Source organism: Salmo trutta, chromosome 29 (assembly GCF_901001165.1).
Source record: "Salmo trutta chromosome 29, fSalTru1.1, whole genome shotgun sequence".
NCBI classification, from domain to species: domain Eukaryota; kingdom Metazoa; phylum Chordata; class Actinopteri; order Salmoniformes; family Salmonidae; genus Salmo; species Salmo trutta.
In genome coordinates, this window is record NC_042985.1 from 18,284,512 (window position 1) to 18,297,284 (window position 12,773).

Below are 12,773 nucleotides of genomic sequence, written 5' to 3' on the forward strand. Positions count from 1 at the left end.
GAGAGAACAGACAGACACCGAGAGAGACAGACAGACACCGAGAGAGACAGACAGACACCGAGAGAGACAGACAGACACCGAGAGAGACAGACAGACACAGAGACAGAGACAGAGACAGACAGACAGACAGACAGACAGACAGACAGACAGAGAGAGAGAGAGAGAGAGAGAGAGAGAGAGACAGAGAGAGAGAGACAGAGAGAGAGAGAGAGAGTGAGAGATAATGGAGTGAGGAGACCATGAAAATCATCAATGGAAAGTTCTTCATTTCAATGTTTATTATTTGTAATTGATTATATTTATTTGAAATGGCTGAGTATATATTTGCAAACAACAATAAAAACACTGATATGGAAAGTATAATTTCATAACTGTGTGTTGCAAGTTGGCCGTGCTCTATCAACTGAGCTACAGAAGACCTGTTAGTGAGGGATATTGTAGGCATCACTCACCGGCAGGTAGAACAGGCTGCCTGGATGTTGCTCACTGGAGTTGTCAGATCGAATCAGATCAGGGTTACTATTGATATCACACGGTGACTTCGTCTGGATGAAGCACTAGAGGGAACAAGAAGATTTGATTGACAATCAACCGCTAAGTGGGTCTGACTCCGAAAACAAAAAGGCTGTAAAGCATGTGTTATTGGCATGTCTGTTGATGACTTGATGTTCTTCTTACAATAAGACGCTAATGCTCTTGTTGCTATAAAAAGTTTGTAATTGCATGTACACGTGAGGGCATTCTGTTCTATGTTTAACCAGTGAGCTGTGAGATAGTGAGTTGTTGCGTTAACTTACCAGGTTGAAGACTGCTAGGATGATGATGACCGCAATGGTGATAGTGACCAGAGGGAGGCGCACACACGGCCTCTTGACCACTGCCTCGGACACAGCAGGCAGCCACTGGCAGGACGACAACTTCTCCGGAAACAACCGCTGAGGGGTGGGAGGAGTGAGGCATCCAGCCATGGGAGAGGAGGAGTGGATAGGAGGGGAAGAGGGGAAGAGATGAGTGTGTATATGGGGGGTGAAATGCATGGAAGAGACAATGTGTGACTTACTAACACAGCAGCACTGAATGTTCAGTCTATTTTCAGAAGGACAGGATAATACACAGTGTACAAAACATTAGGAACAACTGCTCTTTCCATGAAATAGACTGACCAAGTGAAAGCTATGATCCCTTATTGATGTCTCCTGTTAAATCCACTTTAAATTAGTGTAGATGAAGGAGAGGAGACCAGTTAAAGAAGGATTTTTAAGCCTTGAGACAATTGAGACATGGATTGTGCATGTGTGTCATTCCGAGGGTGAACGGGCAAGACAAAAGATTTAAGTGCCTTTGAATGGGGTATTATAGTAGGAAGGTGTTTTGTACACTAATGTTTTGTACACTCGGTGTATCTCTGACTAGTGAATGTAATAACTACACTACCTGTCTGTCTGCACCATGGCATTGAGATGGTATGCACCAGCTGTCAATTGCCACATAACATCAACATACAGCTTCACAGGAAAAGACCCGGGGATAGATGGAATAGCTTATGCATCCTAGCCAGAAAGCGTGTTTCCACTGTCACAGTAAGAAATACACACAGTACACACACACAGTACCCCAACCCCACACACAGTCAACTAAACCTTGCCCTGTCCAGAAATAGGCCTTGTTGTGACCTAAGCCTAAAACTCCCACTGACCTGCAGGTGACCTGCGAAACAGATGCCCAGGGTCAACAGGAGGACACAGGCCAGCACTCCAAACGACATTCCCAACATTTTGGAACTGAGGGATGAAGAAGGGAAAAGATCCAACACTGAATCCCAAAAGTTCAAATATTGGTTGTCATGCCATTATTGTTTCCATGGTTTAAGAGGAACAACTATTATTACTACTGCACCAGTCAATATCGGTTGAGAAATATGTTTTGTATAGCCACAAGGGAAAATCACTCACTCTTTTGTCACAAACATCTGAACCACAAAGATACAGAAGAAGATGAAAGTTGCACAGCCAATGTAGTGCTTAAACATTGGCAGATCAATGGCTCGGTACTGGGGAGGAAAGAAGAAGTCATGTTTGAACCTCTCACAAATACTAAGAACACAGTTTTTACAGTATGTATAGTGCATTCGGAAAGTATTCAGACCCCTTGACTTTTCCCACATTTTGTTACGTTACAACCTTATTCTAAAAATGATTAAAAAAAAATACATTTCCTTATCAATCGACACACAATACCCCATAATGACAAGGCAAAAACAGGTTTTTAGAAATGTTTGCAAGTTTTCTTAAAAACAAAATAAAAATATGGCATTTACATAAGTATTCAGACCCTTTACTCAGTACTTTGTTGAAGCACCTTTGGCAGCGATTACAGCCTTGAGTCTTCTTGGGTATGACGCTAAAAGCTTGGCACACCTGTATTGTGGGAGTTTCTCCCATTCTTCTCTGCAGATCCTCTCAAGCACTGTCAGGTTGGATGGGGAGCGTCTCTGCACAGCTATTTTCAGGTCTCTCCAGAGATGTTTGATCGTGTTCAAGTCCATGCTCTGGCTGGGGCACTCAAGGACATTCAGAGACTTGTCCCGAAGCCACGCCTACATTGTTTTGGCTGTGTGCTTAGGGTTGTTCATCTTTCCCTTGATCCTGACTAGTCTCACAGTCCCTGCAGCTGAAAAACATCCCCACAGCATGATGCTGCCACCACCATGCTTCACAGTGGGGATGGTGCCAGGTTTCCTCCAGACGAGACGCTTGGCATTCAGGTCAAAGAGTTCAATCTTGGTTTCATCAGACCAGAGAATCTTGTTTCTCATCATCTGTGAGTCCTTTAGGCAAACTCCAAGCGGGCTGTCATGTGCCTTTTATTGAGGAGTGGCTTCCGTCTAGCCACTCTACCATAAAGGCCTATTTGGTAGAGTGCTGCAGAGATGGTTGTCCTTGTGGAAGGTTCTCCCATCTCCACAGAGGAACTCTGCAGCACTCTACCAAATAGGCCTTTATGGTAGAGTGGCTAGACGGAAGCCACTCCTCAATAAAAGGCACATGACAGCCCGCTTGGAGTTCGCCTTCTCGGGTGGCCAGCTCTAGGAAGAGTCTTGGTAGTTAGTAGTTACTTCTTCCATTTAAGAATGAAAGAGGCCACTGTGGTCTTGGGGACCCTCAATGCTGCAGAATTCTTTGATACCCTTCCCCAGATCTGTGCCTCTACACAATCCTGTCTCGGAGCTCCTAGGACAATTCCTTTAACCTCATGGCTTGGTTTTTGCTCTGACATGCACTGGCAACTGTGGGATCAATTGAATTTACCACAGGTGGATTCCAATCATTTGTAGAAACATCTCAAGGATGATCAAATGAAACAGAATGCACCTGAGCTCAATTTTAAGTCTCATAAAAAAGGGTCTGAATACTTATGTAAATAAGGTATCTGTTTTTATTTTTAATACATTTGATAAAATTTCTAAAAACCTGTTTTTGCTTTGTCATTAAAGATTATTGTTTGTAGATTGATGAGGGAAAAAAATGATTTAATCAATTTTAGAATAAGGCTGTAACGTAATAAAATGTGCAAACAAGGAAAGGGGTCTGAATACTTTCCGAAAGCGCTAAGAACAGGTGTGGTCTGTGTAGGCTAATCAGAGATATCAAGAGATTGAACCAAAGAAATAGATTCCGATATAACATTTAGCATGTTGTAAGGGTTAGGAACTAAAATGTCATGTATGAATGTTTTTCTTTATACTGTATCTTACATAAAGGCTCTTGACATTGCCATTGTACAGATGTACATGTTGTATATTAGGACAGTAAGGCTCCAGTGTATGAAGACCATAGAGTCTGTCAATTGATAGTTAAATGTACTCATTCCAGAGACAACTGATATGTCTTTATATTGTATCTATAAGGTTCTAGAGATGTTCATTGTGGAGATGTACCTACTACAGTGTATACTAGGACAGCAATGCTCCTCTCAACGGTGTCTAGACAGCTCTGAGACAGACTCACCTGTTTCTCCAGCTCTTTCTTAGGGAACCACACAGCCAGACTGCTAATCTCCTCAGACTTCACCCACTGCCTGGAGGTCACACGGGGAGAGAGCGTGAGGAAGAGTGTGTGAAAGAGTGAGTTGGTGTGTGTGAGTGCAAGCTCACTATTTTTACAACTCAATAGCTAAAATAAATGTTCAGATAGCTTTGACTCATCTTTGTCAATATTATTCACAATTGGCTAAATAAGACTTTTCTCAAGGGATATGTTGGTGACTAGGAATATTAGATCACATTAGATCCTTAATTCTGAGTTTAGGCTTAAACTTGTGGTCCTACCTAGTGACTATTCTCTGAATGTCTTTTGACTATTTAGTGACTATTGAGACTAACTTGCTGCTGAGCTCATCGATGGTGGTGGTCATCTCATTGTGCAGCTCCTCATCAAACTTGCTCTTCTGGGACTTGTTCCTGTAAAACACTCAAACAATAAGGAATAGGTAGACTAGCAGACACACAGAGGCCGACAGACACACACACCGACCGCCACGCAAAGACAGACAGACACGCAGACAGACCGACCGACTGACACGCAGACCGACTGACATGCAGACAGACCGGCTGACACGCAGACAGACAGACAGACCGACACGCAGACAGACAGACCGAGCGACACGCAGACAGACAGACCGACCGACACGCAGACAGACAGACCGACCGACACGCAGACAGACAGACAGACAGACAGACCGACACGCAGACCGACCGACACGCAGACAGACAGACCGACCGACACGCAGACAGACAGACAGACAGACAGACAGACTGACACGCAGACAGACAAGCAGACAGACTGACACGCAGACAGACAAGCAGACAGACCGACTGACACGCAGACAGACAGACAGACCGACACGCAGACAGACAGACCGACCGACCGACACGCAGACAGACAGACAGACCGACACGCAGACAGAAAGACAGACCGACCGACACGCAGACAGACAGACCGACCGACCGACACGCAGACAGACAGACAGACCGACAGACCGACACGCAGACAGACAGACAGACCGACCGACCGACACGCAGACAGACAGACACGCAGACAGACAAGCAGACAGACCGGCTGACACGCAGACAGACCGGCTGACACGCAGACAGACAGACCGGCTGACACGCAGACAGACAGACCGGCTGACACGCAGACAGACAGACCGGCTGACAAGCAGACAGACAGACAGACCGACTGCCACGCAGACAGATAGATAGACCGGCTGACACGCAGACAGACAGATAGACCGGCTGACACGCAGACAGACAGACCGGCTGACACGCAGACAGACAGACCGGCCTACACGCAGACAGACAGACCGGCCGACACGCAGACAGACAGACAGACAGACCGACCGCCACGCAGACAGACCGACACGCAGACAGACAGACCGACCGACACGCAGACAGACAGACAGACAGACCCGACCGACACGCAGACAGACAGACAGACCGACACGCAGACAGACATACTGACCGACACGCAGACAGACAGACAGACCGACCGACACTCATACAGACAGACAGACCGACAGACAGACCGACCGATACGCAGACACGCAGACAGACCGACCGATACGCAGACAGACAGACCGACCGACACGCAGACAGACAGACCGACACGCAGACAGACAGACAGACCGACACGCAGACAGACCGACACGCAGACAGACAGACCGACACGCAGACAGACAGACAGACCGACACGCAGACAGACATACAGACCGACACGCAGACCGACCGACATGCAGACAGACAGACAGACCGACCGACACGCAGACAGACAGACAGACCGACCGACACGCAGACAGACAGACCGACACGCAGACAGACAGACAGACCGACCGACACGCAGACAGACAGACAGACAGACAGACAGACCGACTGACCGACACGCAGACAGACAGACAGACCGACCGACCGACACGCAGACAGACAGACCGACCGACCGACACGCAGACAGACCGACCGACACGCAGACAGACAGACCGACCGACACGCAGACAGACAGACCGACACGCAGACAGACAGACAGATCGACCGACACGCAGACAGACAGACCGACCGACCGACACGCAGACAGACAGACCGACCGACACGCAGACAGACAGACAGACAGACCGACACGCAGACAGACAGACCGACCGACACGCAGACAGACAGACCGACCGACTGACACGCAGACAGACAGACCGACTGACACGCAGACAGACAGACCGACCGACTGACACGCAGACAGACAGACAGACCGACTGACACGCAGACAGACAGACAGACCGACTGACACGCAGACAGACAGACAGACACGCAGACAGACAGACACGCAGACAGACACGCAGACAGACACGCAGACAGACAGACAGACACGCAGACAGACAGACAGACTGACACGCAGACAGACAGACAGACTGACACGCAGACAGACAGACTGACACGCAGACAGACAGACTGACACGCAGACAGACAGACTGACACGCAGACAGACAGATGGATGGATGCTGGTAAACCAGCCAAGATCATGCAGGTTATTCAGTCCCAGTGTGCTGTGCAGGGAGGCAACTGGTTTAGGCCATTCTCAGCATTAGTGGAAACAGAGAGAAGGGGGAGGTGTGTCATTAATTTTATAATGTGTGTGTGTGCAGGATGTTGTGTGTTAGTTGAACTCTGGTGACTGAACAGGAGTCTCCCAGCAGTACCCCTGCTCTGTGCCCCCTGCCCCACCAGGAAGGAAACACACACACAGACAGAGACACACAAAGACAGACACACACACACACACACACACACACACACACACACACACAGACAGATACACACACACGGTATTTATAACAGCACATAACTCCAGTGGGAAAACAAAAAGACACTTTAAACACTTGAGTGGTTACTATGCCCTGCTTGCTTTGTAAAGGCGTGGGAATCCCTGTGATGCCCTGTTATACAGAAGAGGGAGGCAGCTCTAGGCAGGATGGGGGGGTAGGGAGAAGTGTTAACCCAGAAAGAAGGGTTGGAGGTTAATGGTGCTGGTGAAACATCAAGATTCTCCTCCTCCACTCAGAAGGGAGAACTTGCGTTGTGAGCCAGGCTGGCACCACTCACTTATAGGTGCTGAGCGGAGGGGCGGGCGAGGAGAAGGGCTCCTCGACAGACTCATCAAAGCTGTCAGGGACCAACAGTGAGAGATAGACACATTCAACATGGTGACATCGTTGTCGCTGTATGGGACTGTTGTGTGTTGTATGTGAGGATTCATGTGTGCTAAAACAACAAATGTCTGTCTCCATAGAATGGATCAAATATGAATAAAGCTTGTATTGTAACTGAATAAAGAAACTATTGTGTTTTTATTAAACATAACATGAAGAGGGACTGTTCCTGACCAAATGAAAGAACATAGGAAGGACCACCAACCACATCGGAAGCAACATAGCCGGTTCCTGTTAAGTGTCCATTCACAGTATCGGTGTCCACTAGAACCACAGCCGAGACAAAAGGTCTTACGGGGCAATTTTCTTATTTCCCTGTCCTGTCTACTGCACTCACAAGTGGTTCAGCTTTTGTTAGTAATGGGGAAAAAGAGACAACTTCTAAGCCCTTTGCGACCAAACTTGATGACCTTATAAAAAGTAAATGTGTTTGTGCTTTTATATACAATACGTGTAACATTAAGTGGACTTACAAATCGCTTAACATTCACTGTACAGTCACTGATCTGTTGTTTGCATTTGGTCATAAAAAAAAAAGAACTGGCTTCCTAAATACACCTCCACAACCACAAACACCCACTGTATCAACAGACTGATGCATAGCAGGAGTACTACTCCAGTAAGGAGAGTCTGACGTCACCACTCTGACATGATGCCAGTTCAGGGCTCTTGTTAACATATAAACAAATGAACTGATCCTCTCTGTGTTCTCAGACTTGGCCTTCCTTACCTCTCAGTGATCTTCGAGTGAGCTGTGCGCAGAGGGATGTCCTAGAATTTTTTTTAAAACAACTGTTGTTATACACATCGTGCGTAAAACAGCAAGAAGTAAAGCAGCATGTAAATATGCCATCAACAGTCACAACAGTCTTCCACAGGAAATACTGATGCTTGTAGCAATACATTTCAACCTGTTATGCTTGATTTGATGTGTAAAGTGGACTATTTCTGTTAGAGGAAGTATGTCTGGTAATCTTTTCATCAGTTATAATGCAGTGGACCCCCAGCCGTCACTCACCTTGCAGCGTGATTTTCCATTGACCATGGTGTCTGTGGTGTACCCCTCTCTGCTCTGTAGGTGGGCGAAGGGTTTGACGGCGCCCCAGGACTCCAGGTAACGGGTCATTCTCACTGACGCCCGCATCTTCAGCCCATCATTCACACGTGGCTTGGGCATACTGCGGCTGTTCAGAGCCTGGTCCTTAGACTGATGACACACACACACGTTAACGAGGAGTACAGTCTCACATATACAGATAAGCCCCTTGTCAGGGATTCTGGAGGTAATAAATTAAATGAGGTAGCTCACCCGAGGATCGATGACAAGGTATGTCTGTATGTTGAGCTCCTTCAGGTAGGCATCTCTTAGCCCACCGTTGCCCTCCTCCACCTCATAGGCCTTGTTCAGGTGCTTCAGGGTGGCCTCAGTGATGTGGACACGCCTGATCAAGACAAAGATGGGGGTTACTATTAGTAAAATGCACTTACTAGGACTAGGTTACCACTAGTAACTTAATAATGAATGCCACCATTAGGATTAAAGATTTACCATACATGGTTAACTCAACTACTAACATACCCAGGTAAGCCTCCAGACTCCATATAATTGGCCAGGGTGACGTCATGTGACCAAACGTCAAACTGCCACTTGCGGAGGCCAATCACACCGCAGAGCACGTTGCCGGAGTGCACGCCCACTCTCATGTTGATGTCCACACCTGTGGCCTCGCGCACCTGTCTGAGGGGCGTGATCAGAATCTGTCAGATGTGTGTGTGTGTGTTCATTTAGGTTTCCCTGGGATTCCTTCTTATTGCTTTGACGTCAGAGCCAGCTGAACAAAACAACTACTTCCTTGTTGTCATAACATGCGCACACATGCATACTGACGCCACACATACTCACCACATACACTGTTGCTATGGTCTATTGTCTATACTGTTGCCTTGTCACTTTACCCCTCCCTATATGTACAGCACATAACTACCTCGATTACCTCGTACCCCTGCACATCGCCTCAGTACTGGTACTTCCTGTATACTTATGTTATTACCTCGTACCCTGCACATCGCCTCAGTACTGGTACTTCCTGTATATAGCCATGTTATTTTTACTCGTTATTGTTACCGACTGTGTATTTATTCCTTGTGTCACTATTTCTATTTTGTATTTCATTTATCTTTAACTCTGCATTGTTGTAAAAGGATCCTTAAGTAAGCATTACACTGTTAGTCTACACCTGTTGTTTACGAAGCACGTGACAAATGAAATGTGATTTGATTGTCCAACAAGGCAGAGAGGAGCCATGATAAAGCCTTCCTTTGACAGACCCTCCAGTCCTCCAGAACACCTGATTATAGAACTAACTCACTCTCATAACCATCATTGACCCAGACGACTCATATCAACACCTACTACTTAGGCCAGAAAGTCCCCCTTGCGTTATACAATAACCATACCCTCCCTACCTGACTTTAACACATTTGATTTACTATACTCTATTTATCTCACAATCTAATGAGAATACATGTTGCTAAAGTCCTGGAACTAACCAGAAGGATCACATGTTTTAGTAATTGTTTTCCCCCAGAAGGCCTTGGGGCTCCTCTGAACTCACTTGATGGCCTCACACATGTCCAGACCCATCTTCACACAGTTCTTGGCATGCATGGGCAGGGAGACAGGCAGGCCAGACACACAGTAGTAGCAGTCTCCCAAAATCTTGATTCTCATGCACTCGTTCTCCTGAAGAATAAAATAGAAAAATACCACAGACCATGAAGACCATCCAAGAAGCAGACATGTCAACTGGATTTAGCATTAACACAAACAAGGCATCAGAAGTTCTCCTGAAGAACCAAACACACAACACATCCATACGTGTTCAGCCCAACAACTACATGTACTTGTTTTTAACTATCTGAGATGATCTGTGTCATGAAACGCACTCTATAAAATAAATATATTATTAGAATTATTATTATCATGATGAAGCAAGCACTAATTAATGCCACATAACAAGTGGATTATGCATTACTACACTGTCATGTTATCATAATAAACGTAAAAGTGTAGCTAAATATGAAATAAAAGGTGAAAAGTCAGTGTTAATTTAACTAATGGTGCAAATCTTACAAATTATTAACTCACCTTTGCAATCTGGTCAAACTTCCCAAACAGCTCGTTGAGCATAATGACCAGCTCCTTCGGAGAGCAGTCGCTGGCCAATCGGGTGAAGCCCACAATGTCAGCATACAGAATACTGCACAAAGAGAAAAGCCAAGGGTGTGTTCATTAAGAAACATGGTTTGCAAAGAAAACAAGAAGTATTCATTATTGGACAAGTTTAGATAGTCCCTCCCTGTTGCACATAGTTTCCAAGCATTTTCTTGCATTTCATGCTTACTGATCACGACCGACTCAGGACATATGGGGTCAAGACCCTTTAAAACTGTAAAATGTTCTCTCCGTCCATGGCAAAATGAGTAGAATTGCATGAAATCAGCATTAAAACATTAAACAAATTGTCTGTAGCCAACAGGACAGCCACTAAAATGTTTGCCATTGGCCACGTCCACCAACACACCCCCCCCCCACCCCCACAATGCTAACTTTGCCACAGCTGCTGAAAAATAATAATAGGGGAAGCACTGCACTGTATACTGACTGGAAGTGCTATAAGCTTATTGTGAACCCTATCCTCCACACAGAGCACCTGACCCAGGCCACCACACATCCAGCCGCCACAGCCTAATCACTGGCTCATTACCAGGGCTCAGAGGGCTAACTGCTGCCAAGGTCAGTCCTCATTAAAGTAGCTAACATTAGCCTGTTGCTCACCAGGCAGACCAGACCAGAGAACCATGGCTGCCCAGTAACTCTGACTGACAACAACCAGGTGTTTCCTTGGAAAGAACATGTCTAATGACAAGCATATCTCATGTCATTACAAGGATCAAATGGGGAGGTGGTTGGGCTATAATTTACAGTAACACCAAAGGGCTTAAATGAGGATTCACGCACTAGCCGAGCCACAGCAGCACATGATACAGTCTGATCTTCACAAGGCCTTCTCAGATCAGACAGTTTAAATGTCCCTCCTTTTCTATGAAATCATATTAATTTTGGGTCTAAACTTATCAAATCAACCAGGTAGTTACAAATGTCAGTTTGTCAGGCTACTGAGAAGATCGAAGAGTGTTACTGTGTTGACCTTAATTTGGACAACAAATGGGCTCCCTCTCTCTCCATGAAGGTAGAAGGTACAGTACAGACTGTAAGTAATTACAGAGTCTAAAACTTAGGGAATCTATTGAGCCATCTGCCAAGGTTCACTGGATAGGCTACAAAGCCAATGTCTGTCAGCACTTTCTAAATGAATGCCCATAAAACAAAAGGCCTCATTTGGGTCAATGATCAGCTACCACTATAATGCTAAATTCCATGAGAACTGACTGGGCATTGTGAGTGTAAAAAGACCTCCCAGAGCAGTGATGGGCAACTCCAGTCCTCGGGGCCAGAGGATATCAGGGGAAATTAAATTAATACATTTAGAGAACACAAACAAACTATCCAAAGCACACATGCAACATATGATTTAACCCAGTGTTCAGACTATTGTTTCCATCTTTGCGGGTCGGCACCCGGGTCTCACTGGGCCATGGATCCGGCGGACCTGCTCTTACTTGGGGCCAAAGCCAGGTCACTGGTACTTTTCAGCTGGCATTTACATAACAATGGCTAACTGTGAACTTTAACACCTTCTCACAAAGCAACTGATTCTGCTCTTCTCAAGTCCCTAGCTATGGAAACACAATTTCAAAACCAAATCAAATCGTATTTGTCACATGCGCCGAATAAACAGGTGTAGACCTTACAGTGAAATGCGTACTTACAAGCCCTTAACCAACAATGCAGATTTAAGAAATAAAAAAATAAAAAAAGTAAGAGATAAGAATAACAAATAATTAAAGAGCAGCAGTAAATAACAATAACGGGACTATATACAGAGTCAAAGTACGGGGGCACCGGTGTCGAGGTAATATGTACATGTAGGTAGTTATTAAAGTGACTATGCATAGATAATAACAGAGAGTAGCAGCAGTGTGAAAGGGGAGGAGGGAGGGCAATGCAAATAGTCTGGGTAGCCATTTGATTAGATGTTCAGGAGTCTTAGGGCTTGGGGGTAGAAGCTGTTTAGAAGCCTATTGGACCTAGACTTGGCGCTCCGGTACCACTTGCAGTGCGGTAGCAGAGAGAACAGTCTATGACTAGGGTGGCTGGAGTCTTTGACAATTTTTAGGGCCTTCCTCTGACACCACCTGGTATAGAGGTCCCGGATGGAAGAATGCTTGGCCCCGGTGATGTACTGGGCCGTTGCAGAAAAAGAGCAAAAATGTAAAGGCAGGGAATGAGAAAATCAAAGACTAAAGCCAAAAGCGGAGTTTCGTTCAAGAGAACATTTGGGTTGGGTAAATATTTTCCATGTGTGTTATTTGGTAGACTGAAAACCGTGCTTAGTTTGACA

At 45.8% G+C, this 12,773-nt stretch overlaps 1 protein-coding gene across 1 annotated transcript in view; it reads right to left on the reverse strand.

Moving 5' to 3' along the window:
- The window catches only part of LOC115167552 (adenylate cyclase type 2), a 75,501-nt gene that overhangs the window by 6,616 nt on the left and 56,112 nt on the right, over positions 1 to 12,773 (reverse strand). Inside the window, exons 7-19 of the mRNA XM_029722113.1 lie at positions 10,397 to 10,508; positions 9,864 to 9,991; positions 8,828 to 8,986; positions 8,558 to 8,690; positions 8,267 to 8,455; positions 7,979 to 8,019; positions 7,142 to 7,201; positions 4,382 to 4,459; positions 4,008 to 4,077; positions 1,953 to 2,050; positions 1,697 to 1,781; positions 798 to 935; positions 457 to 557 (exon numbers count right to left, since the gene is read on the reverse strand). Coding sequence (XP_029577973.1) covers positions 457 to 557; positions 798 to 935; positions 1,697 to 1,781; positions 1,953 to 2,050; positions 4,008 to 4,077; positions 4,382 to 4,459; positions 7,142 to 7,201; positions 7,979 to 8,019; positions 8,267 to 8,455; positions 8,558 to 8,690; positions 8,828 to 8,986; positions 9,864 to 9,991; positions 10,397 to 10,508 — 1,392 coding nt within the window. The remainder of the gene's footprint in view (positions 1 to 456; positions 558 to 797; positions 936 to 1,696; positions 1,782 to 1,952; positions 2,051 to 4,007; positions 4,078 to 4,381; positions 4,460 to 7,141; positions 7,202 to 7,978; positions 8,020 to 8,266; positions 8,456 to 8,557; positions 8,691 to 8,827; positions 8,987 to 9,863; positions 9,992 to 10,396; positions 10,509 to 12,773) is intronic.